The sequence below is a fragment of the Mus caroli genome, unplaced genomic scaffold (assembly GCF_978045245.1).
Source record: "Mus caroli unplaced genomic scaffold, Mus_caroli_1 scaffold_17, whole genome shotgun sequence".
In the NCBI taxonomy this organism is placed as follows: Eukaryota; Metazoa; Chordata; class Mammalia; order Rodentia; family Muridae; genus Mus; species Mus caroli.
In genome coordinates, this window is record NW_028227272.1 from 20,417,362 (window position 1) to 20,442,060 (window position 24,699).

Genomic DNA, 24,699 nt, shown 5'->3' on the forward strand with positions numbered 1-24,699 from the left:
CCCAAATCCCTCGATGCCATTTTATAAATTTCACTATAATACCATAACAGGTAAACTGTTGTCTTAGAAATAAATACATGGCCAAGAGACAGACCTAGGCCCTTTCCAGTCTAGAACTGACCTGAGAGGGAAACAGAACTACATCTTATGCATGCAAAGACCAGGCACTGAGACTTGGCTTTTCCAGAGAGACTTGGGAAGTTCAGTTGGGGCCTCAGTGTCCTTCTTTGTAAGCTAGTTATAACAATACCCATGTCTTTCTATTCCATGAGAAGAATTGCACGTGGCAGTAGACTGGAAACTCCTGCCAAAATGTTGATGGCAATACACAGCCCCCTGCCTTTAAACAGTACTTTCAAAACACGTAGGAGGAATTACCCAGATAGCCCTGGGTGATTCAGCAAGGTGATGAGAATAGAGGAGGATGATTATATCCACAGAACAGAAGCTGATGCCAGATGAGTCCCTTGCTATCCACCTTACACCATGACCACCCCTGGAGGAAGACACTATGTCTATTCTGGATTTAAAAAAAAAAAGCTGACAACAAGCTCAAGCTAAGGGAGATGAAGAAGCTGGCCAAGGGCTCTCATGCATAGTGGCTCAGTTAATTTTATCCTTATGTCTGGATAATCCCATCCTAGAATCTGGATTAGCACTTCCAGTTGTGTTCCAGACTCAGTACTCTGCAACCCACCCCGTGCCTTCTAAACCTGCTGGTCCACATATGCTCTCCATCTCAATGTCCAGGGAAAGTAGTCACAGGGCTGTCAGAACCTAGGTTAGAAGCCCTCATTTCCTCTTCCTATCCCCTGTGCCCTACTTCCTGTGATGTATCGCCTGAGCCTCCAAAGCTTTCTGTCGGGGCCTGAGAGCTTCCTCCAGACACACCTTCTATCCACCTAACACACTCAATCTAGTCAGTAAGTTCTCATCATGGCCTGTGTCTATGTCTTGTATCTATGTATCTAGATCAAACTTACGCAAACATGCTGCTGACTATGTCACCTCCATGTCCCCCGTCCCCAGTTTATAGTTTGCCATTGAAAATCCTACACCCAGATGCCAGATGATGCCACGCTGGAAACACAAAACACTTTCTTTAGACAGAAACATATTTTGCACATTAAATGCAGACAGACATTCCTCATTCCACAAAAAATGTTTTCAAATAATTTTCTGTGAAATATTCGCCTTCTCGGGCACTTCTCTGTCCCTCCTTTTTTTTGGTAGACTCACTGGAGGGGAAAGCATCACATTATTTACTACAAGGGGAGTGCAAGCAAGATAGAAGATCACTTTGGCACTGGAGTGGGGAGCCCTGACTACATGGTCAACTCTTTAGGGTGCCAGCTGGCTGCCTCTCAATTTTGCCAGAATTTGTAAGGGAAATGGTGATTTTTGTGTGAGATCACAAGGTTTACATTGATATTATTTCTATTTTTGTTGTTGTTACAAATTTTCCTTTTCAAAACAGAGTGAGCTCATATAAAACCGGCAAACACAATCTACTGAAGAATCAAGTCAACCTATTGATCACCTGTTTATGACCATGGTGCGCATGCTCAAGGCCCCCAAACAATTCAACCAGTTAGTCTCTTGTCTACCACTTTGGATGGCCATTTTCTTTTAAGATTTATTTATTATGACATAGTAGTTGTCTTCAGACACACCAGAAAAGGGCATTGGATCCCATTACAGATGGTTATGGGCCACCATGTGGTTGCTGGGAATTGAACTCAGGACCTCTGGAAGAGCAGTCAGTGCTCTTAACCGACTGAGCCATTTCTCCAGCCCCTGGATGGCTATGTTTAAAGCCAAATTTACTACACAATTTCGTAGTCCCTTGCTACTTAATTGTTCTAGGCTTTTCTTTTGTCTCTCCCTAAGAAACGCCAGCTCTGACTACTCTACCTGCCTCTACCAGTACATCCTTTGCAATCTCTGAGCCATGATTAACTGCTGACACACTCCAATCCAGGAATCACCATGCTGGCCCTCTACATACCCTTGAAGCATTATCTCAAACACCGAGATCTGACTACACAAAAGTGACCACTGACGCACGTGTGTGTTGCCTTGTGTTTCTTGTGCAGGTTTAAAAATTGTAATTATGTAATTGTCTTGCTACATCCTTTGAAATTGTGAATTTCTGGAGAGCAGGACTGTATTGCTTGCCTTTGGGTACACAGGTTTGTGAGTGCTCATCTTAGGCATAGGTTATCTATAGAATCCTTGGGCTTCATAAGAAAGTGGGCAGGTATGGAAGGATCATGGGAAGAGCATCAGCAGAGAGATGCTTGAAGATGATCCCTCTGAATATCTATTGAGGACAGACTTATGGGAGAGACTGATATCTGGCAGGTATTTAGGAGAACATTGCAATGTATGGGTGAGCTGACTAAGGACGGGAGGCTAAGGGGCTCTCAGCCAAAAGGACACAAGAACTATTCATTATCTAAGAAATGCAGGGGTTAACAGAAGAATGGGGCACTGGATCTTTTGGATACTTGGTAGCTACTAACTGAGCTTTGGGGTGGGGATTGAGAGAAAGCAATAGGAAGAGAAACATACACAGACAGAGACAGAGATATAGATAGATAGATAGATAGATAGATAGATAGATAGATAGATAGATAGATAGATAGATGGATGGATGGATGGATGGATGGATGGATGGATGGATGGATGGATGGATGGATGGATAGATAGATAGATAGATAGATAGATAGATAGATAGACAGACAGATAGACAGATAGACAGACAGATAGCTGCTGCTGAACTGGAGTGCTGCATGCCTTCTTTGGAACAAGCAGATGGTATGAGTTAACTTGGAATGAGAGGTATAAACAGTGTGAATCTCAGGGCTTGCAGGTTTGCATTTCCACAACTCTTACCTCATGACTCCTTTATAAGTCAAGCATTTGATCTGATGTTCAGTTAAACTTCATTTGTTGCAATTTCTGGGAAAACCCTGTATTACCTGGCTAGATAATAGAATTCAACTGTAAGACAGTTGTAACAATTTGACTACAGGCAACATTTGCTAAGTATTGCAACTTAAAATCTAGGTATTCATTAGATAGGACTCTCCTATAGCTTGATTAATTTAAAAGAAGAAAAGATAGATTTAATTTTTTTAATAGGGTATCTCTGTCTAACACTGGGTTATACAAGGGTTATATAACTGGGTATACAAGGCTGATCTCAAACTCACAGAGATCCATCTGTCTCTGCCTCACACATAGTGGGCTCACAGGTGTATAACACCACTCCAGAGAAGATCGACAATTTTCACGTGTAAATTCTGTCCCAGGCCTGATATGGGCCAATGAATTATCCTTCCTCACTCTTGACACAATGATGATGATGATGATGATGAAGATGAAGATAATGGTGGTGGTAGTAGTAGTGGAGTAAGACTTTGGTTTCTAAGGTCTTTTAATACTGAGCTTAGGTGGAATTATGGACCCTGTAAATCAACTCCCTGTTTGACAAGGGAAGGGAGGATGGAGAAGAAGAGATTCTTTCTAAAAGAAGCCACTTGCCTAAGGCTAAAGCTATCGTGTAAATGATAAGCAGAATCAAGGCTTCCAACCTCAATGCTCAGCATCTCTGCTGGGCCCTTCATCTGCTGCACCCAGCTGTGATGCATGTGCCTCATCTGTGCACTGCGGGACTCCACAGTGACAGCACATTCCAAGGAGGCAGATGCTGCTATGCAGATGTGCACGTGTCTTGAAGACTGCGGACTGTGGGAAAACAGGCTGGCAAGGAATTCCCGTAACTGTGAGCATCCGGCCCACAGCTCTGAGGTCCTGTTTGACTTTGGCTGATGATACTTGGTGTCAGCAGTTCCCTCATGGTCATCCTGGTGGGCATGAGTGGCAAGAGAGCACCATGGATGTAGGCTGGACTGGAAAGGGCTCCTGCGAGTTGGGCGGTCCCTTAAACTGACCTCTTTGCTACAAGGAAAATTCAGCTATGGAGCAAAAAAGCCCCCAGATAGTCTGAGATGTTATCCTGCCAAAGGGAACTGATGATATTTTAAGTTACTTGGTAAATAACAGCAGTTGTGTGCTATCTTTACAAGTTCAGTTCAGATAGTGTCTCACTAAAGTAGTCCCCTGAAAATTGCAGGCTCTACTTCTGTACTAATAATAGCCTTGAAACTTTGAGAACTGGCTAAATAGGACAATGAAGACTTGGAAGGGGTTGTCTGGAAAATTCTGGCAAGTAATATTTGGAGGTTTAGGGATCATCTCAAAAATTGTTCCATCATTTTCCTCCAGGCAGCAACACTCTCCTGGAGGAAGCTCCTTAAGACTCAAACAAGTACACAAGGTTCAGGAAGTTACTAAAACTAACAAGATTCACTAGGCCTTGCTGGGCAGAAGAGGACCTCCCATCTGAGCTACCTTCAAGTCTCTCCAGCCTGTCTCCAACAGTCTTCAAGTCACACAGGAACACAGGATAGAGCTGTCATGAGTTTTCACCCAGGCCAAGGTGTGTTTGGGGTAACTCAGAAGCCTTTTAACCATTGTAACGCTTCCTCCAATATCCTGTAAGTAACCTCCATGAACTTCCTGGTTCACCAACTTGGACTTTGGTAGAGTCATTCCTTTGGTCAGCTAAGGGTTGCTAGCAGGGAGAGTAGACCTTTGTTCATGCATCCCTAGGAAAAGTGGTGCAACCCTTCATTGAACAGATGAACAAATAGAATTTGGGAAAGTGATGTTGACTAATCCTGGAGCCACAGGTCATGTTTGCGCTTGCATTTAGATCGAAAGAGAAGAGATTCTGTCTCATTAAAGGTATAAAAAAAATAAAGTATATACTGGATATCCTGGAAGCTGGGGTTGTAAAGTCATCTAGGGAAGCAGACCGGGTTTCCACTCTGTGTGATACTTCTGGACTAAAGAGTTCAAAGGCCGAGTGTTAGCTTTTCCTTTGAATTCTGACCTTCAGTCTCCTCTTCTAGCCAATAAGAACTTGGCTGGAGCTGCAAATTCAAGCACTGGGCCTCAAAGTGCTGTAAGGTGACAATGAGCAAGTAGAGGAGCTGTAAGGTTCACCCAAACCCAAACAGTTCCACATCTGTGTTTTTCTGTACTAGGCCAAACTTAAGTTATTGGATCATGTTTATCAGAAAAAAAAAATACTTAAACTGTGTAACATTTAGAATAATCCTGCAAACTATGAGGACATGGGCTTCTACAGGTCCTGAAGCTTAACTTTCGTGAGTTCTTATCTTAGAGGGCAACTCTATTGCACATACGTGGATGAGCACACAAGGCTCTGTCTTTATATGAATGCCACCTGCCAGCAGATGTGGCAGCATCTTGCAGTGGGAGGCTTGTTCCTGTCTCATGGCTGCCAGAACCTCTGCAGCAGCTGATGCTGATGTTAGGAGGGTATTCTAGACAGTTAACCATGTAAACTCTCTCCCCATATGAATCCCTTTCCCTGTAGGAATTAAACAAATGTTTCCATTTCACAAAGATTTCAGCTCAGTAGCTCACTCTGCAAGCTGCCTCAAGCATATTTTGAACAGTCTAGACCCCATCTTTTTTAGGCTTGTCTTTCTTCTTGGGATATCATATCTTTTGCATCATAATAGTCCTATTGTCTATAAAATGGGGCACCGAGACTATGGCAACACACCAAACAGCAATGGTTCTGGGATAGTGTCAACATGGGTAGACATTGTTGGTTACGCCAACAAGTAACTGATGTTTAGCAAGCCACTGATGTTCAACAAGTAGAGGCCAGGGAATGTTCAGTGTTGAAATCCCTGTTTCTCTGCAATGTCTGTACTTGGCTCCAGACATCAATGGTGCTGAGATTGAGAGCCTGGGCATGAAACACCACATGAACATTTGATGCCATGCTAACTCTCTACATATCAAACAGTCTGAGGCAGGGTCAACAGCTACACTTGGCATTTCCTGTGCTTTTTGTGAGCTTTTGTATCCTGGGACTCAGGGGAGCAGAGCTTCTGAACTGTCTGGTGTAGTTAAACAAACATGGGGTTCAAATTCACATGATATGGGTTGGGATCTTGACCTGCTATCTTCCAGATCCACTGCCTTGAGTCACTTAACCTTTCTGGGTTGGTTTTGCTGTGAGATACGGTAGGTGTTCATGTCTCATAAAACTTTTCTAAGGTTTGAATGAGATGATAAGTATAAAGGGGTCTGGAAAATTCACTAATTTGCTGCTTCATATAAGGTTAGCTGTTGCTGAGTGACAGGCTGAATGGGAAGGTAAGAGTAGACTAGAGACTAAGATGTAGAAAACTGACTTTGGGCTTATTAGATGAGAACTCTTTTCAGGAAGTCAGAGAACTGAGTAGGTACTACATGGGGCCAGAGAGATGCTCTTCTGGAAGTTCTGGGACCAGCACCCACAAAGTAGTTCACAACCACCTGTAACTACAGCTTGGCCTCTGTGGGCACTGCACACATGTAGTACACTTATATACAAAATACTCATACACATTAAAATACATACGTACATACATGCATAAAAAGTAAATGTTTCTAGTTTTACAGCTTTTTGAAGTAGGTACTACCTGAATAGACTTGATTTCTTAGAATATTTTGAAACTTTTCAGATCTACTTTGTGATTACATTTTGTTTTGGTTTTGGTTTTTGGAAGACACAGCTTGAGTTTGTTCAGATTTTTCCCTCACCATTGTTCTGTCCTTAGCTTCTATGTCCTGGAGTTACAGACATGCTGTGTAGTTTAGACTCACTTTAAAACCAAAACTTCTCACTCATGGCAATTCCAAGGAATATTGTCTATATATTGGATACTCCATTGCATTCTGTATATATTTTTAATATTTCCCATTAGGCCACTTCCTTTCCATGGCCATGTACTGTGCTAATAAAATATAAACTTTTGATACAATATTCAAGGCCATCAGAATCACACACTAGCCTTCCTTCTTCAAATCTTACCTCTTGATGTTGACTGTTGCATATCCTGTAATCCTAAACATTTGGTTATTATTTGGGTAACTTGGCAGTGCTTTAGAATATCTCAGTGTCTGACATAATTATGATTCTCTGTGATTCACTTATTCCTGAGTCTATATTCTTTCTCGGGAGGTTGGAGCAGTAGCTATTGGCTACATTACAGACACTGAGATTGGAGGAGAGAGACTTGTGTTTAAGTGAGTCATTCTACCAGCGCTCATAGGCTGGAACTTGGCTGACCACTCCCATTACATCCTTCATTGCACTGTGTCCCTGAGAGTGAGTCTCCCTCACTAGATGCAACCCCATGAAGAAGAATGGTACCTATTCCCGGTTGGAGAGTGTTGGAGGTCTCACCTTCACATAGTCGTATTCACAAAGATAGGAGGATTCCAAGTTGAAGTGCATGAAGTAAAGCTTGATTCGAAACCCCTCCGGGACAGTAATATTCCACGTCACCTCAGAGTCACTTGGATAGGAATCTGGATAGCCAGGTGACTGGATCTGACCAAACATTTCATTTAGCTCCACGGTATGGGCTGAAACCTTCGGCAGGGCGAGGCACAGAGCGTGGTAAAGGAGGAGCTGCCAGAAAGACAGGAACCTGAAAGACATGAAGGAGGTTTGGCTCACATCGATGATTTTATGTTCCCAATACAGAGCTAAATATCTGCTCTTCTTTTCTCCTCCACCCTTGCATACCTGGTCGGCAGGATGTTTGGAGAAAGGAACTAGATGATTTCTAAGACTGCTTTTAGCTTTGCTCTTTTGAGCTCTCTCCACCAGCTGAGCAAGATGCCCAAAGGAAAGAAGGCCAAGGGCAAGAAGGTGGCCCTGCCCCTGATGTCATCAAGAAAAAGGAGGCCAAAAAGGTGGTCAATCCTTTGTTTGAGAAAAGGCCCAAGAACTTTAGTATTGGACAGGAGGTCCATCCCCAAAGAGATCCAACACGCTTCGTCAAATGGCCCTGCTACATCAGGCTGCAGCAGCAAAGAGCCATCCTCTATAAGCGGCTCAAAGTACCTCCTGCCATTAACCAGTTCTCCCAGGCTCTGGACAGGCCAACAGCTACACAGCTGCTTAAGCCTGCCCACAAGTACAGGCCAGAGACAAAGCAAGAGAAGAAGCAAAGGCTACTGGCCCGTGCTGAGAATAAAGCTGCTGGCAAAGGGGATGTCCCAACTAAGAGACCACCTGTCCTCCGAGCAGGAGTCAATACAGTCACTACCTAGGTGGAGAACAAGAAGGCTCAGCTGGTGGTGATTGCCTATGACATAGACCCCATGGAGCTGGTGATTTTCCTGCCTGCCCTGTGTTGAAAGATGTGGGTGCCCTACTGCATCATCAAGGGAAAGGGCAGGCTGGGACGCCTGATCCACAGGAAGACATGTACCACTGTTGCCTTCACACAGGTTAACTCGGAAGACAAGGGTACTCTGGCTAAGCTGGTGGAAGCTATTAGGACCAATTATAATGACAGATATGATGAAATCCGTCACCACTGTGAAGGCACCGTCCTGGGTCCTAAGTCTGTGGCTCGCATTGCCAAGCTGGAAAAGGCAAAGGCTAAAGAACTCGCCACTAAATTGGGTTAAATGTACACTAAGTTTTCTGTACATAAATATAATTACCAAAAAACGTTGATATCCATAGTTAAGTTTTCTAGTAAGTACCACATTTGGGTTGCTGAAACCTGCTCTCTTTCTTACCCGGGAGAGCATAACTATTGCAATTAGGTGATAATTGATATTGCTTCCTCAGCTGCCCCCTACTTAGGAACCATCAGTTCTTATGTAGCTTCAAAAGTGTAATCAATAATTCACCATTGGGATAAAACCCAAACACGGTGGTGGAATCTTCAGACATTGAACACATTTAATATTCCGGAAAGAAAAAGTTGTTCCCCACAAAGCCAGTAAATATATCCTAAAACCTTGGGTAAAGAGAGAATGAAGAAAATAAGTCTTGGGGAACGTTTAACAATCAGAAGTTTATAATTCACTTCTGGAGAAATAAAATATAATGGACTGCTAAGAGAGTCGCAGGGGAGGAGGGATGGGAAATACAGCATCAAACATGGATGACGCAATTCAGGATAACTAAGGCTGGCCATGGTCCTAAGGGTCGGGGCACTGCAAGCACTTTCCCAGCAAGACCCACGGACCTTGAACTCAAGCATCTCAAACACGACTCCTTAGCTCCTCTTCTAACAGGTTCCTGTGATCGGTTTTGGTATTTTTAATGCCTGTGGGGATGTGTGTGCATGAGTGTGGAGGCCAGAGAGCACCCTCAAGTGTTGTTCCTCAGGAACCGTCTACTTTGTTTTTCCTGAGACAGCATCTCTCACTGGGAGTAGCCTCTCAACTGGGATTAACAGCTCACTCACATTAGGCCGGCTAGCCAACCAGCCTCAAGCACCCTCCCATCTTTGCCTCCCCAAGTCTGAAATTAGGAGTTAGTGTCCTTGTCTGTCTTATTACATGGGCTCTGGGGATGGAACTCAGGTCCTCCTATTTGCATGGTAAGCACTCTGGACTCTGGCATCCCTCCAGTTCCATTTGTGAGTTTCTTTACTGCTGTGGCTGCCTGCCAGTTCTCTGAGCCTGATGCACTATGTGATAGTCACCAAGGCCTATTCATTCTGCTTCCTCTGCTTCAGAAACCCATCTCTTCTGTCTCTAAGCAATTGCATCATTTAAACTGTTACCATGACCTAAGTGATCTTTCTGTCCCTTCCCTCCTGGCTAAGTCTTCTACTCAAGTTGGTTTTCTAACACAGAGGTAACCCTGCCACCTAGGCATGGCATCTGTTTCTGAGGTGGCTGACCAGACCCTTTCCAACTTTATGCTGATCTTCCTCAAGACCACTTATGGTTCTTCCCATACCTTGGCCTCACTATATGCACGCTCCACCCATCCCTGACATTTACGTCTAGTTCCTTCTGCTTTCCCCTAGTTAGAATGTCCTATCATCCCTCCAGCTCCCACGGCCTCTGTTGGAGCAGCTAGCACACAGCTCTGCTTCCAACACAGCCCCTGAGGTTGGACATTCCTGGGTACAAATTCCAGTTCCTCCACTGTAAAGAGCTGGGGAACTTGCTTCCCTGTGCTCTGGTTCCTCCATACATAGATGGGGTTATAATTCCTAATTTGTAAGGCTCCCATGATTATTAAGGCTGATGCATGTGAAGTATTTAGGAGGGAGTCTGTCATATAACAGATGCCAATGAAAAAGTAAAAGAAGGGCCTTGGAGAGAGAGTCTTAAATAACCTAAAAGTCAAAGCTAGGAAACTCTGCCAAGAATTTGGATTAACAGTTATGTCTTTGTTAATCAGGAAGCCAACTCTGTGCCAAGACTTCCTTCCCCTGTACTCGGATGTAGGTACACATAAGTATACTTAGGAATTTTTCAGTGTGCACACAGTGAATAAGTACATGTCCAGGTCACCTAGCTGTTTAATGTCGTAGATACATTAAAGGTGAAACAGATACATGTAGAAAGGTCTAGAGGGATTAGCCTGGCTCTCTGTAGAATGAGAATGCAAGTGTTTTCATTTTGTGTGAGTGGAATTTTTCATTGAGGGGCTGCAGAGACGGCTCAGTGGTTCAGAGCGCTTGCTGCTCTTGCAGAGGACCTGGGTTCAGTTCTCAGCACCTACATCAGATGGCTCACAAGCATTTGTAACTCATGTTCAGGGGAGCAGCATGTATGCTCTCCTCTGGCCTCCACGAGTACCTGCATGCTCTGGACACATACAGACAAGGAGGTAGGCAGGCATACCCGTCAATAAAAATTTAAAAAGAAAACACATTGATCATGCATTGCTCTTACTGACAAAGAAAATAACATCATCTTAAAATTTTCCCCAAGGCCTGTGCAATTGTGACATGTGGGATGCTAGTAGGAAAACAATGTGTTTTAATCCAGGGGCCAAGGTCAATATTGTCCTAACGCAATCTGCAAAGGAAGGGCTTTGGAGGCAGAGAAAGAAGGCACAGATCCAAGTTACCCAGTGAATTTATAGGAAAAGGGAATTCAGGGGCCCAGGAACCCCATTTCTGACTGAGGAAATGTACTTTCATTACTGGGACTGAGACTATCTAGCATGGATGGATGGATTTAACTCTAGGCCTTGACTTTACTCTCCTACCCAGTTTGGGGAAACCGAGGGAAACCTCCATTTGTTTCCTCATCTTATACATGGTAGTAATGGTGACTTCCCACAGGACTGTCTGCTCAGGAGCATTTGGATGAGTTTCAAGTATCCAGCCCTGGGCAAAGGCTTGTTCTGATGACTCTACCACAGCACGCTCTGAAAGGCATGAGCTTTGGCTCGCAAGCCCAACTTCCCTACAATCGTGACAACTGAATTACACAAGGCTGAAAGGTCGACTTTCTCCCCATGTGCTTTTTCCCAGAACACACAGAGGAGAAAGCCTCCTCAGGTCAGTTCTGCTGAGGCTGGCATCTGACTGACCCCCTCAGCCCAGGCCTTGGGGCCCTGTGCGCTTAGGCAGCCGGTGAATGTGCGTACACGAGAAGCCTGTGGAGTGTTCTGTTCTTTGCATCTCGAGACAGACTTAGACGCATGAAGCAGTTATCTCCATTCATGTGAGAGGCTGAAACATATGCTTGCTTGCTTGCCTTAGGGGCTGTGAACCAAAGGAGGCACACGGCGGCGGCGTTCGCTTCTCATCGCAATCCTGTTTTGACTTCTTCTGCACCAGGCACCGGCTGTACAAGTCCTGACACCTGTTATCTATCTCCCAGCTGATCAAAAACAGTCAAGCTACATTTGTTTGAAATGTCAAAAGTGATACAGAGCGCTGGGATTTTACAGTCTCCGTGATAAGAGCAGGCCATCAGGGACACATAAAGAAGCTGGGAGAGTCAGACTGTGGCGTCAGGGGCACGCCCTAGCTTCTCCATTTGCTCTGCTCATTTCAATGTACACGCCACCAACACTCCATTTTTAAGATTCGGTGTTGGAAGAGACTAAAGAGCTCCCTTACCCACCAGCCTCACTTGACAGACGATGAAAAGTATATCCTAAGAGATGGCATATCATGCCAAATACCATATGGTGAATTAACTCCAACAGAAGAAAAGAATAACAAAAGCTCAGAGAAGAAGTTGGGTCCATGCCCGTATCATGCCCAGGCATCTGGCCAAAGCAATTAATCCTGTGAAAAAATAATTAAAAAAAACCCATAGCTTTATGTGGAAATTTAAAAAAAATACTAATGTTTGAGCCCCTCCCCTGTGCACGAAACTCTGTTCTATCGCCTGGGGACTGGCATTCCTCGAGTACCATAGACCATTGTAATCTGCAGCTGGGATTGAGAGCCTCATAGAATATATCAGGAAAATGATTGGAGCCCAAAGACACAAGAATGAGACTGGGCCTTTTCCAGATCATCAGTGTGGCCCTGAGCAAGTTGCTTAACGGCTTCTATCTCATGTTCCCATTAATCCTTATGTCACATGAAACCCGAAGCCAGGATGAAGCAATGCTCATGAAAGTGACTCAAGTGACTCACAGTGCCTGTGAGTCCAGACCCCTGAGAGACAGCCAGCAGGACACTTTCTTAGAACTTCTTTTTGATATTCACTAATTGAATTCGACTCTGTCATAGTTACTGAATTTCTACTAGGAAAGGGACATGATGTTAGGTGCTGGTCGAATGACCATGAAGACCTACAAAGATGAAGACATTGGTTAAATCCCTCGGAAGTGGGAAGTGGACATTTAAATCAGAAGCCATGCCAGAGATGACAAGAATTATGGCCACAGATGAGAACAAAGGAAGAGATGCCATGTCTGAGGGATGGAGATCAGAAACGAGGACACAATGTTGAACGAAATACCTGGGAGGGTTGTCCTTAATTGAGGGTTAAGCATATACAAAGGTGTGCTTTGGGATGGCTGAGGCACAGGTAAGGCAGATTATCATTCCACAGTACAAAGGAAGAAAAGCCATTGTTTCAGAAGAAGGGAAAAATGAACAAAACCAAAGGACAACTTTACAAGATCAGAATGACGGAATGAACTTTTAGAGACTTAGCTCTTCCTCCTAGGCATAGGTCAATGCAATCCAAAGTTACACAGATGGAAGCTCACTCTTTATTGGCCCTGGACTGAGCAAGTTACCAGGTGACTGAAGAAAAGAAACAAATAGAAACTTTTCTGATTTAAAGGAAAACAATGGAAAATAGGTGTGTAGGGACTTAACACATCTCCAGAGTGTGTTTCCTTGCTCTTTTTGACACTTACAAGTGATAACAATAATTAGGATAGTTGGGGTTTCAGACTCTGGTAAAGCTTATAAGAAATGCCTGGTGAGGGACATGAATTGACACAAGAAACAGGGAAGGTTGAAGAGCTTCAAGCCCATTAGAATTTAAAGTGGTAGGTTTCTGAATCCCACATGCTCCTTTAAAAAACTGTGGTGTCTCTTTAAGAGCCATTTGGTGCATTTCCTAGCCTGATTCATGTCACCAGCTGCCTCTGATTTCAGTGAGAAATGCAGAATTTATAGGGAACTGTAAAATGGGGACAGGTTTCTAGTTTTCTAAATTGAGGTTTAACTGGCAAAGTTCTGAAGGCTCAAGAAACCACAAGCGAGGCTGTGGGGGGAACTGTTGTCTTTTCCGGTCAGAAAAAAATATATAAACACACAAACACATTATCTAACTCTCAAAGTGTTGGGAGAAAGAAATCACTGCTCTTTGCCGAGTAGCAAAAGGAAGAATCAGCCTTGTGGGCAGGAGGAGGAGGATCGCATTGGCCAGTAGGCAGCACCCTGCGCTGGCAGAGAGAGAAATCTGAGCCTCAGCCTCTCCAGGAGCAGGCTTTGCACAAACTATCTGGTTTCAAGTTGCGACTCTCCGGAGTCCCTGGGAAGGTGCCCCAGGGACAGGGCCCCCAGGATTGATGAGACTCCCCCATCCCCAGCCGCCCAGAGGATAAGCAGGTGAGTCTGCCTTGAGACGAGGTCAGACCCAGCCCTCCACTTGGTCCCCTGACCGGACACTCACCTCATTTTCCTGCCCTGTGTGCTCCTGGCTTTGGTTCCTTCTGCCGGACTTGTCTGTGAGCTCGTCCCAGTCCCCGGTGTGGTGTCAGCGATGCCTTATCTTTGTTCTGAGGTCCCTGTGTGTCTCTGGAATTGGCTGGCATTCTCCATTCAGGTCACGCCTTCTCCTGCCTGCAACAGATCCCCTCTCCCCCTCTCCCTCTGGCTTTCCCTCTCTCCTCTCTCTGTCTGAGCTTATGTACACTCGGAGGGACCTGACAGACTGTTTCCTTGGAAGATCTGTTAGCCAGTCCCCTCCTAGGGAGGGACTGCAGCCCTTGAGAAAAAAAAATCTGAGAGACTTAGAGGTGTGTGTGTGTGTGTGTGTGTGAGAGAGAGAGAGAGAGAGAGAGAGAGAGAGAGAGAGAGAGAGTAATTTCTCTTCAGCCTCCCTTGCCTGATGGCTATAATTGTTCTACTTCAAGACCCCAGCAAAAGAACAATTAAACAGAAACAGCCAACTAAAAAGGCAATTCTAGGATATTATAAAAAAGAATGCAGATTCCAAGCCTCAGCCTGTCTGTGGACATCCACAGGTTTTTTTTTTTTTTTTTGTTGTTGTTGTTTTGTTTTGTTTGTTTGTTGTTTTTTTTGTTTTTTTTTGTTTGTTTGTTTTTCTTCTGAAAACCTTGTGGCTGGCCCTGCTGGTGAAGGAGCACCAGTTTCTGCAGTTGGCTACTTACTCTCCCCACTTGAAAGGCTGCTGTGTGGCACTGTCTAACTGCAAGCATGCAGAGATCTAATTTACCCAGTTGGGAAAAAGGCTTCAGCAAAGCCAGAGAGCCAGGTGCCCCATGCATCTAGAAAGACCTGTGCCTGTGTGCTGTCAGTGCCTCAGGCCCCATGGAGAAACGGTACAGCAGATCTATGCTGAGCTGAATAATAAGAGAGCCCTCTTCATAAAGACAGCACCACATATAACCCTCTCCACAACTAACCCCTACTGTAACTCCACCACAGTATAATCTCTGCAGACATCTCAGTCCGACAGAGGCCCCTCCACAGTAATAACCCCAACACACAAAAGTGGCAGCCTGCACTGAAGAGAGTGTGAAGTGGGTGGGCCGGCTCACCTGCATCATTTCAGCACCAGGCACAAATGCTATCTAAATCACTTCCACAAACTTCTGAGGGTTCTCTCTGATGGATCTTTTCCAGGTGGGAAAATGATGTCTTAACAAGATTATAGGACTGGCCAAGGCACCCAGAATCCCACTACCACTTCTGAAGCCATTGCCACCTCAAGCCAGCTGTTAGAACGGCCACTGGGTGCTAACCCTGGCCCCACTCGTTCCTTCCAGAACCTTGTCCGGGTCTGTGGTAGCATTAGAACTCCAGTAAAGAAAGTGCCCAGAGGAAGTGGTCATACACTTAGGAAGGGAGGAAGAAGTCCATCTCTCATGGGTTCCATGACACCATGCCTCAGTATCATATCATAGAGCATGCGGCGTTTGCAAACCACATACATCCACTAACAGAAAAACCGAGTCCTGAACTATTTCAAGCGCTTTAGATGCTGATCCAGACTTTAGCTGTGATCTGTGTTTTCTGACCAACCTGGCTGTGTACAGCACTGTTTCTGATCCCATCTCTTTGTTCGCTGAATGGAAACTGTAACGAGGCACAAGTGAGAATCTGAGGATGAGCTGCTTTTCAGTCATGCAGAAGGCCACCTGCCACCTGAATCGAGGTGCCAAACACATTCTCCACCCTGAGATAGCTCTCCTTGATGTATTTTGGGGGAGCAAAGATTTGACATTTACTGTAACCCCTTCTTGTCTTTCCTCCAAGTTCTCCATTTTAGCTCTCCTGAGTGCCAGCCTTGTGTGATTGGCATGATTATGAGGCTCTGGCTGATAATGTAGTGTAAGTGTGTGTGATGAGGAGGGAGGTTTGAACTCAGGCATTACCCGAGAGAAATGGTCTCTGTTTCAGGCAGGACAAGAAAGAAAACCCTGTAAAATCTCCATTAAGCAGACTGTCAGGCTCTTTAGACATCAAATAACTCTCACAAAAAAACATTTTAATGATTTAAGTGTAAATGAATCAGAAACACATGGGCTGCATTTCTTTTGGAATACACAAGGGTTTTCAAACCAAAGGAGAAAGAACTTGGCAAGACGCACACAGTGCACAGTGGCCTTGCCTGGGGAAGGAGTCCGGCAATTCTCCCTGCAGCTGAGCCCACCCTCTCTGGAGTTAGCATATGTTTAGGAAAGGCGTTCACTCTAGATCTGGGCACAGAGGGAAGAGTTTGAGAGGGAAAGCCATAAGCTACCCCTTGTAAAGTGTCACAGAGAGCAATTAGACTTCCAGAAATAGCTTCTTGCCCTAGCTTTTTAAAGACTGCCAATGATCAATGGGAGACACTTGAAGGGTATTCTGAGTGAACATTCTAGCAATTTGCAGCAGACCTGCTATATGGCATCCTTAGGTGTCAGCCAAGGCTCAGTTGGAGTTGCTGGAATGCACACAGTCACAGAGGTGCAGTGGAGGCTCTGGGTGTGTGACTCCTGCAGCTGCCCACTGGCTTGCACTATGTTTTTGATGAAGACTCCCTGAGGTGTCCCCATCATACCCAGGTGTGAGAGGATGGCCGTGCCGCTCTGGGGTTTGGAGCACTGGTCTGTAGTCCCAGTAGTTGCAGCTTCAGGCAAGTCACCTACTTTCTTAGGGAGGTATCAGTTCGTTGAGTGAGAGCACACAGAACATGATGTGGGCTTGAGAAGATGCACGGAATGAGAGGCTGCTTGCCTGCACTGAGGTAGGAGGCCAGAGGAACCCCACAGTGGTGTCGCTTGCTTTCTCTGTGGTTCTGACAGTGTCGTCATTCATTATTCAGAATCCTATCACGGCTATTAAGAAAAATTATGTTTGGAAAGATTCAATTAGTCTCTTTAAAAGTTTGACAAAAAGTGGCTTAAAATGCACACAAGGAACCAATAGTTCTTAGTTCTAAGCAAAGAAATGGGGACAACAGGGGTGAGCTCAGAGCCCTAGCCTTCATGCCACAGTTAGGAAGCCCTATCAGAAAGGCAGCTTCTGTGAGAGTGAGTCCTATAGTTTTCCTACCCTGGAACACCGGGGTTTACATTTTCTACCAAAGTATTTATTTTGTAGTGTCTGAGTGAAAGTTTCTGGAACGCTATGAATGTGTCAGAAAATGTAAAGAATTTGGTCAGTGGGTTGTTCTTTGGCAGGGCAGGGGGTCAAAGTCTGAAAGTCAGGCTTCCTCTTGAATATCTAAGAAATAAATAAAGAGCTTGAGGCAATTTAGAATTACAGATATGGTGGAGCACAACTATAATCCCTGTTCCCAAAGGAGGGGCAAGAAGACAGCAAATTCAAGGCTAGTTAGGAGGCACAGTGACATCTGAATCAAAAACCAAAGCAAAACAAAAACTAAACGTTTGGTCGCTCAGCACCTTGACCAGGACAATGCCCAATACCATTGCCTTCAGACCTTCCAGGTCATCACAACTGTGGGAAATTAAAAGAAAGCCCATGCTTCATCCAGGGACACTAAATTCACTTCAGTGTGGTTGCTGAATCTGACATTGTGAAACCCCACCTGGCACGATTATACCATTTTTAATGCATACCACATAAAGCATTATTATAAGTGGGATTATTTTCCTGCTTCCTTTCTCAACACATATAGGAAAGGAACTGATTTTTATTTTGTTTTTGATCCTCCTACTTTCCTGTGTTTATCAGTTTTAAGGGTTTTCTGACAAAGTGCTTAGGGTCTTTCACATATAATAGACATTGTTTACTTACACATATGTTAAAAATAAACATTCTTCAATAGTAGTCCCAGGAAAACTAGGTACCCTCATGTAGGAGAATGGAACTAGATTCCCATTTTTCATACTGTACAAAAATCAATTGAAAAGTGACAAAAAAAAAAAGCTTCATGTAAGACCTGGAATTCTGATTCTGTTAGAGAAAAGCATGGGGAAGGTGTGTCAAGATATAGATACAGGGAAAGACTTTCTGAAAAGGCCTCTAGCAGCTCACAAAATAAAATCAAGAATTGACACATTATTTTGTGAAATTAATAGATATCTACAGAACAAAGGACATAATGTAAGGAGACAACAGAGAGAACAGGAGGAGATCTTTGTCACCTACTTGTCTGACAGGTTAATCCCTAGACTACCTGAAGAACTGAAAACCCTAAATGCTCTAAAGTCAAACATCCCAAGTAAACAATAAAATGAACAGACAGTTCACAAAGAGCCAAAGAACAAGTAGAAAAATATTCAGCATCCTTAGCCATCAAGGGAATTCATATTAAAATGTCATTGAGGTCCATTCTATGTCATCTCAGTCAGAATGGCCATGGTCCTGAAAAAGGTTAGACACTTCAATTATTGCACTACAGTACAAAATTTTCTATATTTATGATATACAATATAATTTAATTAGATATAAGGGATGCATAGACTCAACAAATTAACATATATATTTTCTGGAAGACTATCTGACAGATAAAAAATTGATTCATGGTTTCATGAGGGACATGGACGGTGGTGCTCTGTAGTGGAGGGAGCTTGTTACATTGCCACATGTAGGTAAGGGGGTCTACCTCTAAGGCTGAAGGTTTACCCTCAAGTTCTCTTCTTTCAAATATGGAAGCTGTGATGGATGTGGTCTTGGCCTTAGAGAACTTACCTTATTGTTCTGGGACAGAGCAACATATTTCTCAGCACCTGCCTTGTCTGTAACTTTTAATTTGCTCTTGCTTTTCTCTTTATAAAGTTGCATGTTTTATGTATTTTCTGCTCTACCCATTGCTATTTTTCACTGTACACCTGGAGAAGAGTGGCAGGCAATAACTACACCACAGCCTAAAACTGACTATTATTGAACAAATGAGGTTGTGACTTTTGAATCCAGCCTCACTTAAGTACTCAGAACATGCCCAGGATAAATGCAGATTCTTTGACACAATGTAGCATGAATGAGCTCTAGCCCAGTTCCCCATTAAACACCTTCTTCTCTGAAGCCTTAGGAGTCAGAAACCCTCTGTCATGTTTCTCTCAGAATTCATGTCTCCCAAACACCTATCAGAATGGAACATTAAGCTCTGCTTCATAACGTTCTAGAGCTTCTTAGCCCGCAGCTCTAAGAACTTCCTGACTTCTCCCAGATCTTTTGACTCCTCCCAAACCATTTTCAAAGGCCAAAGAACCATACGATCAGGTTTACCATGGCAGCAACCCCACTCCTGACACCAACTTCTGCATAAGTTACTTTTCTTGTTGCTGTGACCGAATGCCTTATAAGAAGTACTTACAAGATATTTTTAAAGGATGAAGAGTTTACCTTGACTTACAATTTGAGGGTTACAGCCATTGATGTAAGAAAATCATAGCCATAGGAATTGGAGGTGGCTTGTCATTTTATCTGCAGCCAGGAAGCAAAGAACAAACAGGAAGGGAGCCCGGGCTATAAAACCTTAAAGCCCATCACCACACTTTTTCCTATGAAGCTTCATCTCTCAGTGTTTATCAGCCTCCCTAACAGCACCAAGAGCTGGCAACCAAGTGTTCAAATTAACTGAGCCAATGGAAATATCCAAATAGATATTCCATTTTGTCATGTTGAATGGTCTCTTTAAAAATGGTTGAATTTAGTTTGTGTCCTGTTGAGTTGATCACTATATATATTATTAATATTGAGCATATAAACATTTTTTTCTTATATTATCATTGTCTGGTTTTGATCATAAGTAATGCTGGCCCAGCAAAATGAGCCTAGATGTTTTCCCTTTTTGTCAACTTTTAAAGAAGAGTTTGAGAAGTGTTTCAGTCATGAACCTCTGGCTTTGGTTTTTATTTGTTGGACAGTTTCTAATTGTTCTTTATGTATTACTGATACATGTTCAAAGTTTCCTTTTCTTGACATTTATTCTTGGTAGGTTGTTTACCTATTTCTTTTATGTTGTTTAATTGATGGTGTAAATTTTTCATGGCAGTGTCTTATGATCCTTCCTGGTTTTATAGTATCAGAAGTGTCCTGTTATCCATACTTTTATTTATTTAAAGGTTTTTGCCTTGGATGGATATTTATTATTTGTTCACTTGTCTTTTTAGAAAGATAATTTTTAGGTGGGGTTTTTATTGTTGTTGTTATTGAGTGGCCTATTTCAATTATTTTTCTTTAGTATTTATTATTTATTTCCTTCTGATAACATTGCAATTAGCTAATCATTGTCATTATTGTTCCAGTTTGAGTCCTTGAAGTCTATTATTAAATTGCTTGTGATTCTTTTACTTTCCTATTTGTTTGGTTCTGGGTTTGTTTTTGTTTATTGTTGTTTTTGTTTTTTGTTTTTGTTTTGTTTGTTTTGTTTATTTGTCATAGAGTTTCCCTATTCAGCAAGATTGGCTTCTGACTTTTGAGCCTCCTCCTTACGTTTCTTGAGAGCTCCAGGGACAAGTAGGTGTGACTATACCCAGTATTTATTTGAATGAGAACATTTATTGCTTCAACATTTCATCTTATGATTGTCTCTGTTGGTTTTCATAACTTTAGGTGTGCTTTGATTTCATTTTTACTTTTTAAAGACTTTTTAAAAATGTTTCCTTTGCTCTTTTCCTTCCTTAACTTACTGAATTTTTCATTGTTTAATTTCCATATGTGCCGCAGTCTCTGACCCTCAGAGATAAGAAAGACACAGACACCAAGTTGGGTTCACGCAGCAGCTTCTTTCTTTACTTGCAGCTTTTTCTCTTACAGCTCTCTCCACTTAGGCAAGGGCAATTCTCCTATACTCACGGCGACTGACCTCAACTCGCTTCACACAACCTTATCCAATCAGACTCACTCACACTCCAGGCACGAGCTCAGGTAGGTCACAAATAGGCTGACAGGTTCAGATCACAAGGAGTAGTCTAGCTTGGCAGGCAGCTTACTCATGCAGTTTTACTGTGCATGTTCTGGCAAGGCAGTAAACATGTGGGGTTCATGGGGCCTGGTAATGGGCCAGGGCACCACCTAGGCCCATGTGGCTGCACCTGCTTCCCGCATCTCCCCCTTTTTGTTTTATTAGCAGCTCTGGGATCAACATCTGTCTTAGGTTGCCCCCATCCATGCCACATCCTTACCCATCATGGGATTGACGAACTCACTTTCACCATCCTGTCTTAGATTGGTATGCACATGTGAGGGTCTTACCCGGCATTGATTACTGATCCAGCATGTTGAGCCAACACTGGGGGGATGTTCCTGCTTCCAAGGCTGCCATAGCCTGCACTAAGGCTCGTTTATCAGCCCTGTGCCGTCTTCGAATACGTGCCATCCACCAAAGCATTCCTCCACTCACAACAATCAGCAGGAATGCCCAAAAGGCCATCCCTCCCCAATCTTTTAAGAATCCCACAGTTCCCTGGATGATTTTCAGCCATTGCTTTGCAGTTGCAATCTCCACACGGGTGTTGTTCACAGCAACAATCGATGCTCACAATTCCTTCATCTTTGTGTCGAGATCATGACTCCAACTTCCTAACAGCATCGCACCAATTGCACGCGACAGATTTGCAGCTCTGGAAAAATTCTGATACTGAACAGAGGTTACACACATTCCTGCCATATGAGTAATGCAGGAAGCAAATACTAACTGCTCCAACAACAGCTTGTGCAGATTGATAGGGAAATACATGAGCTTGGGGTTGATTTCCTTCAACATAAACTACTCCCACGCCGCCTTTGGATCCATCAGTAAATACATGAACAGCACCTGGGATTGGCTCAGTCCGGGTAATTCTGCGGTATATCATAGGATTTCTCATGACAACCTGAAGCTAATTAGTGGAGGCAAGTACCTCAATCTGTTTTTACATCAGGTTGTTTATTCCCTTCGTCTCTATTCCTGAGAACCTTAGTGCTCCGTCCCCTTTTTTTCCGGGGAACCTGAAATTCCCTTCATCTCTATATCTGAGATCCTTAATGCTTCGTCCCTTTTTTCCCCGGGAACCTGACAGGCCTGTAATTTCTTTCTTTCTTTCTTTCTTTCTTTCTTTCTTTCTTTCTTTCTTTCTTTCTTTCTTTCTTTCTTTCTTTCTTTCTTTCTTCCTTCCTTCCTTCCTTCCTTCCTTCCTTCCTTCCTTCCTTTCTTTTCAACACCTAGTATTTTATTCAGATAGCAGTCCCATTACACATGGTCCAAGAACATTCAAATAAGAACTCAAATCAGAAGTTAAAGTTGGTCTTCAAACATCATAGCCAACAATGCCACATTTGCCTATGATCTCTCCGATATAAAACCACATCCACACCTCAGTGGCCACCAAACCATTCAGCACAGCTTCCTTAACTGTAAGGTGTTTGAAGCCAAGGTTGAGCTGGTTCCCCCCAACCCCTGGTGAAATCCCTACAGCTATTCAGAGTATGAAAAAAAATCATTCAAAGGCCTGTACTTTCTTTACTTACCGTTGCCGACCAATGCAATGCGTTCTCTGTATGGGTCACCATTTGCTGGAGTCTCCGACCCACAGAGACAAGAACTACACGGACACCAAGTCCACGCAGCAGCTTCTTCCTTTCTTGCAGCTTTTTCTCTTACAGCTCTCTCCACTTAGGCAAGGGCAATTCTCCTATACTCGTGGCGACTGACCTCGTCTCACTCCATATCACCTTATCCAATCAGACTCACTCACACTCCAGGAACGAGCTCAGATTGGTCACAGATAGGCTGACAGGTCCAGATTACGTGGAGTAGTCTAGCTTGGCAGGGAGCTGCGTACGCATGCAGTTTTACTGCGCATGTTCAGGCAAGGCAGTAAACATGTGGGGTACACGGGGCCTGGCAATGGGCCAGGGTGCCATCTAGGCCCACGTGGCCGCACCCGCTTCCTGCACATATGCTTTTGAATTTTTAAGTTACTTCTGTTATTGATGTATAATTTCATACAATTGTGTTTGAAAAATGCCTGATCTAATGTCTTTTTTCTTTTACAAATATTTCTTTTATTTTTATTTCTCTGTGTATGTGTGCATGTGTATGTATGTATGTATGAATGTATGTGTATAATGTGTTCTGTATGCACTTGTGTGTAGGTGCCATTGGAAGCCAGAAGAAGCCATCAGATCTACTGATGCTGGAGCTACAGGTAGTCATGAATTGCCTGATGTGGATTCTGGGACGGAACTCCAGTTCTCCACAAAAGCAGTAAGTGATCTTTACTGCTGAGCCATTGCTTCAGTCTCAATGCCCTTTAAAAAAATGGTCTTCTTTAAGTTGTATAGTATCATGGAGAATACAACAGATTCACTTGAATAAAATGCATATTTTGTGAAATATTTCCTTTGTGAAATATTAGTCTATCTGGCCTATTTGGGTGATGATATTATTCAATTCACTCTTTTATTATTTCTTCTTCTGTCTGTATGATCTACCCATAGTTGGAAAGGAGGCAGTGAAATTAACTAATATTGTACTTCAGTCTATTCTTTATATATGTTTTTTAATGCTACTCTGTGGATATTATTTTGTGTCATCATAGTGTTTAAGGTCTGAAATCAAACGATTATACGTTGTTGAGTATTTATATTTCAACTTGATTTTATATTTCTCTTTGAGGTTGGAGCATAATTCCAAAATATGCAGTTCTAAATACAATAATCCTGAATATGGAATCCCCGAAGTTCAAAATTCTCCAAGTATGACTTATAATTTGTTAAGAGACATTCACATTTTAAAAGAAGATTTGAGAAGCACACAAAACCTTATTGAAATTGACAGTAAGGAAAGACGTAGTGTTATAAGCACCCTGCTCAAGCATTCCTATGACAGCATCAAAGCATAATGCTTACCAGCAGTGAAATCGCAGTCATGGAGAAAACAGCTCACAAGGGAAATGTGTGAACACAGATCACTACGGCTGGTAACTGTGCTCACTAGGTTGTATGCGCGGTCTTCTACAATGTCAAATAGATAACCTAAATCAGGAGATGTGTTGAAATCAGTGATTCTTTTTTTTTTTTGAATTAACTTTTTTTATTAGGTATTTTCCTCATTTACATTTCCAATGCTATCCAAAAAGTCCCCAATACACTCCCCCCACCACTCCCCTACCCACCCACTCCCACATTTCGGCCCTGGCATTCCCCTGTACTGGGGCATATAAAGTTTGCAAGTCCTATGGGCCTCTCTTTCCTGTGATGACCTACTAGGCCATCTTTTGATACATATGCAGCTAGAGTCAAGAGCTCTGGGGTACTGGTTAGTTCATAATGTTGTTCCACCTATGGGGTTACAGTTCCCTTTAGCTCCTTGGGTACTTTCTCTAGCTCCTCCATTGGAGGCCCTGTGATCCATTCAATAGCTGACTGTGAGCATCCACTTCTGTGTTTGCTAGGCCCCAGCATTGTCTCGCAAGAGACAGCTATCTATATCTGGGTCCTTTCAGCAAAATCTTGCTAGTGTATGCAATGGTGTCAGCGTTTGGAAGCTGATTATGGGATGGATCCCTGGATATGGCAGTCTTTAGATGGTCCATCCTTTCGTCACAGCTCCAAACTTTATCTCTGTAACTCTTTCCATGGGTGTTTTGTTCCCAATTCTAAGAAGGGGCACAGTGTCCACACTTTGGTCTTCGTTCTTCTTGAGTTTCATGCATTTAACAAA

The 24,699-nt window shown here is 43.3% G+C and overlaps 2 protein-coding genes across 7 annotated transcripts in view; one reads left to right on the forward strand and one right to left on the reverse strand.

Annotated features, from left to right (window-relative positions):
• Nucleotides 1–14,345, reverse strand: part of Masp1 (MBL associated serine protease 1) — a 71,410-nt gene extending 57,065 nt beyond the window's left edge. Inside the window, exons 1-2 of one of the 3 annotated variants that reach the window (XM_021184437.3) lie at nucleotides 14,026–14,300; nucleotides 7,343–7,589 (exon numbers count right to left, since the gene is read on the reverse strand). In XM_021184437.3, coding sequence (XP_021040096.1) covers nucleotides 7,343–7,589; nucleotides 14,026–14,030 — 252 coding nt within the window. In that variant the 5' untranslated portion in view covers nucleotides 14,031–14,300. Of the gene's footprint in view, nucleotides 1–7,342; nucleotides 7,590–14,025 lie in introns of all 3 variants that reach the window. The other 2 variants (XM_021184436.3, XM_029470316.2) reach the window with 2 other exon arrangements.
• LOC110311866 (uncharacterized) overlaps nucleotides 13,402–24,699 on the forward strand; it is a 44,948-nt gene continuing 33,650 nt past the window's right edge. For 2 of the 4 annotated variants that reach the window (XR_015045751.1, XR_015045750.1), the window contains exons 1-2: nucleotides 13,402–13,961; nucleotides 23,130–23,241. The gene's annotated coding sequence lies outside the window, so the exon portion shown is untranslated. The remainder of the gene's footprint in view (nucleotides 13,962–23,129; nucleotides 23,242–24,699) is intronic. The other 2 variants (XM_085832296.1, XM_085832297.1) reach the window with 1 other exon arrangement.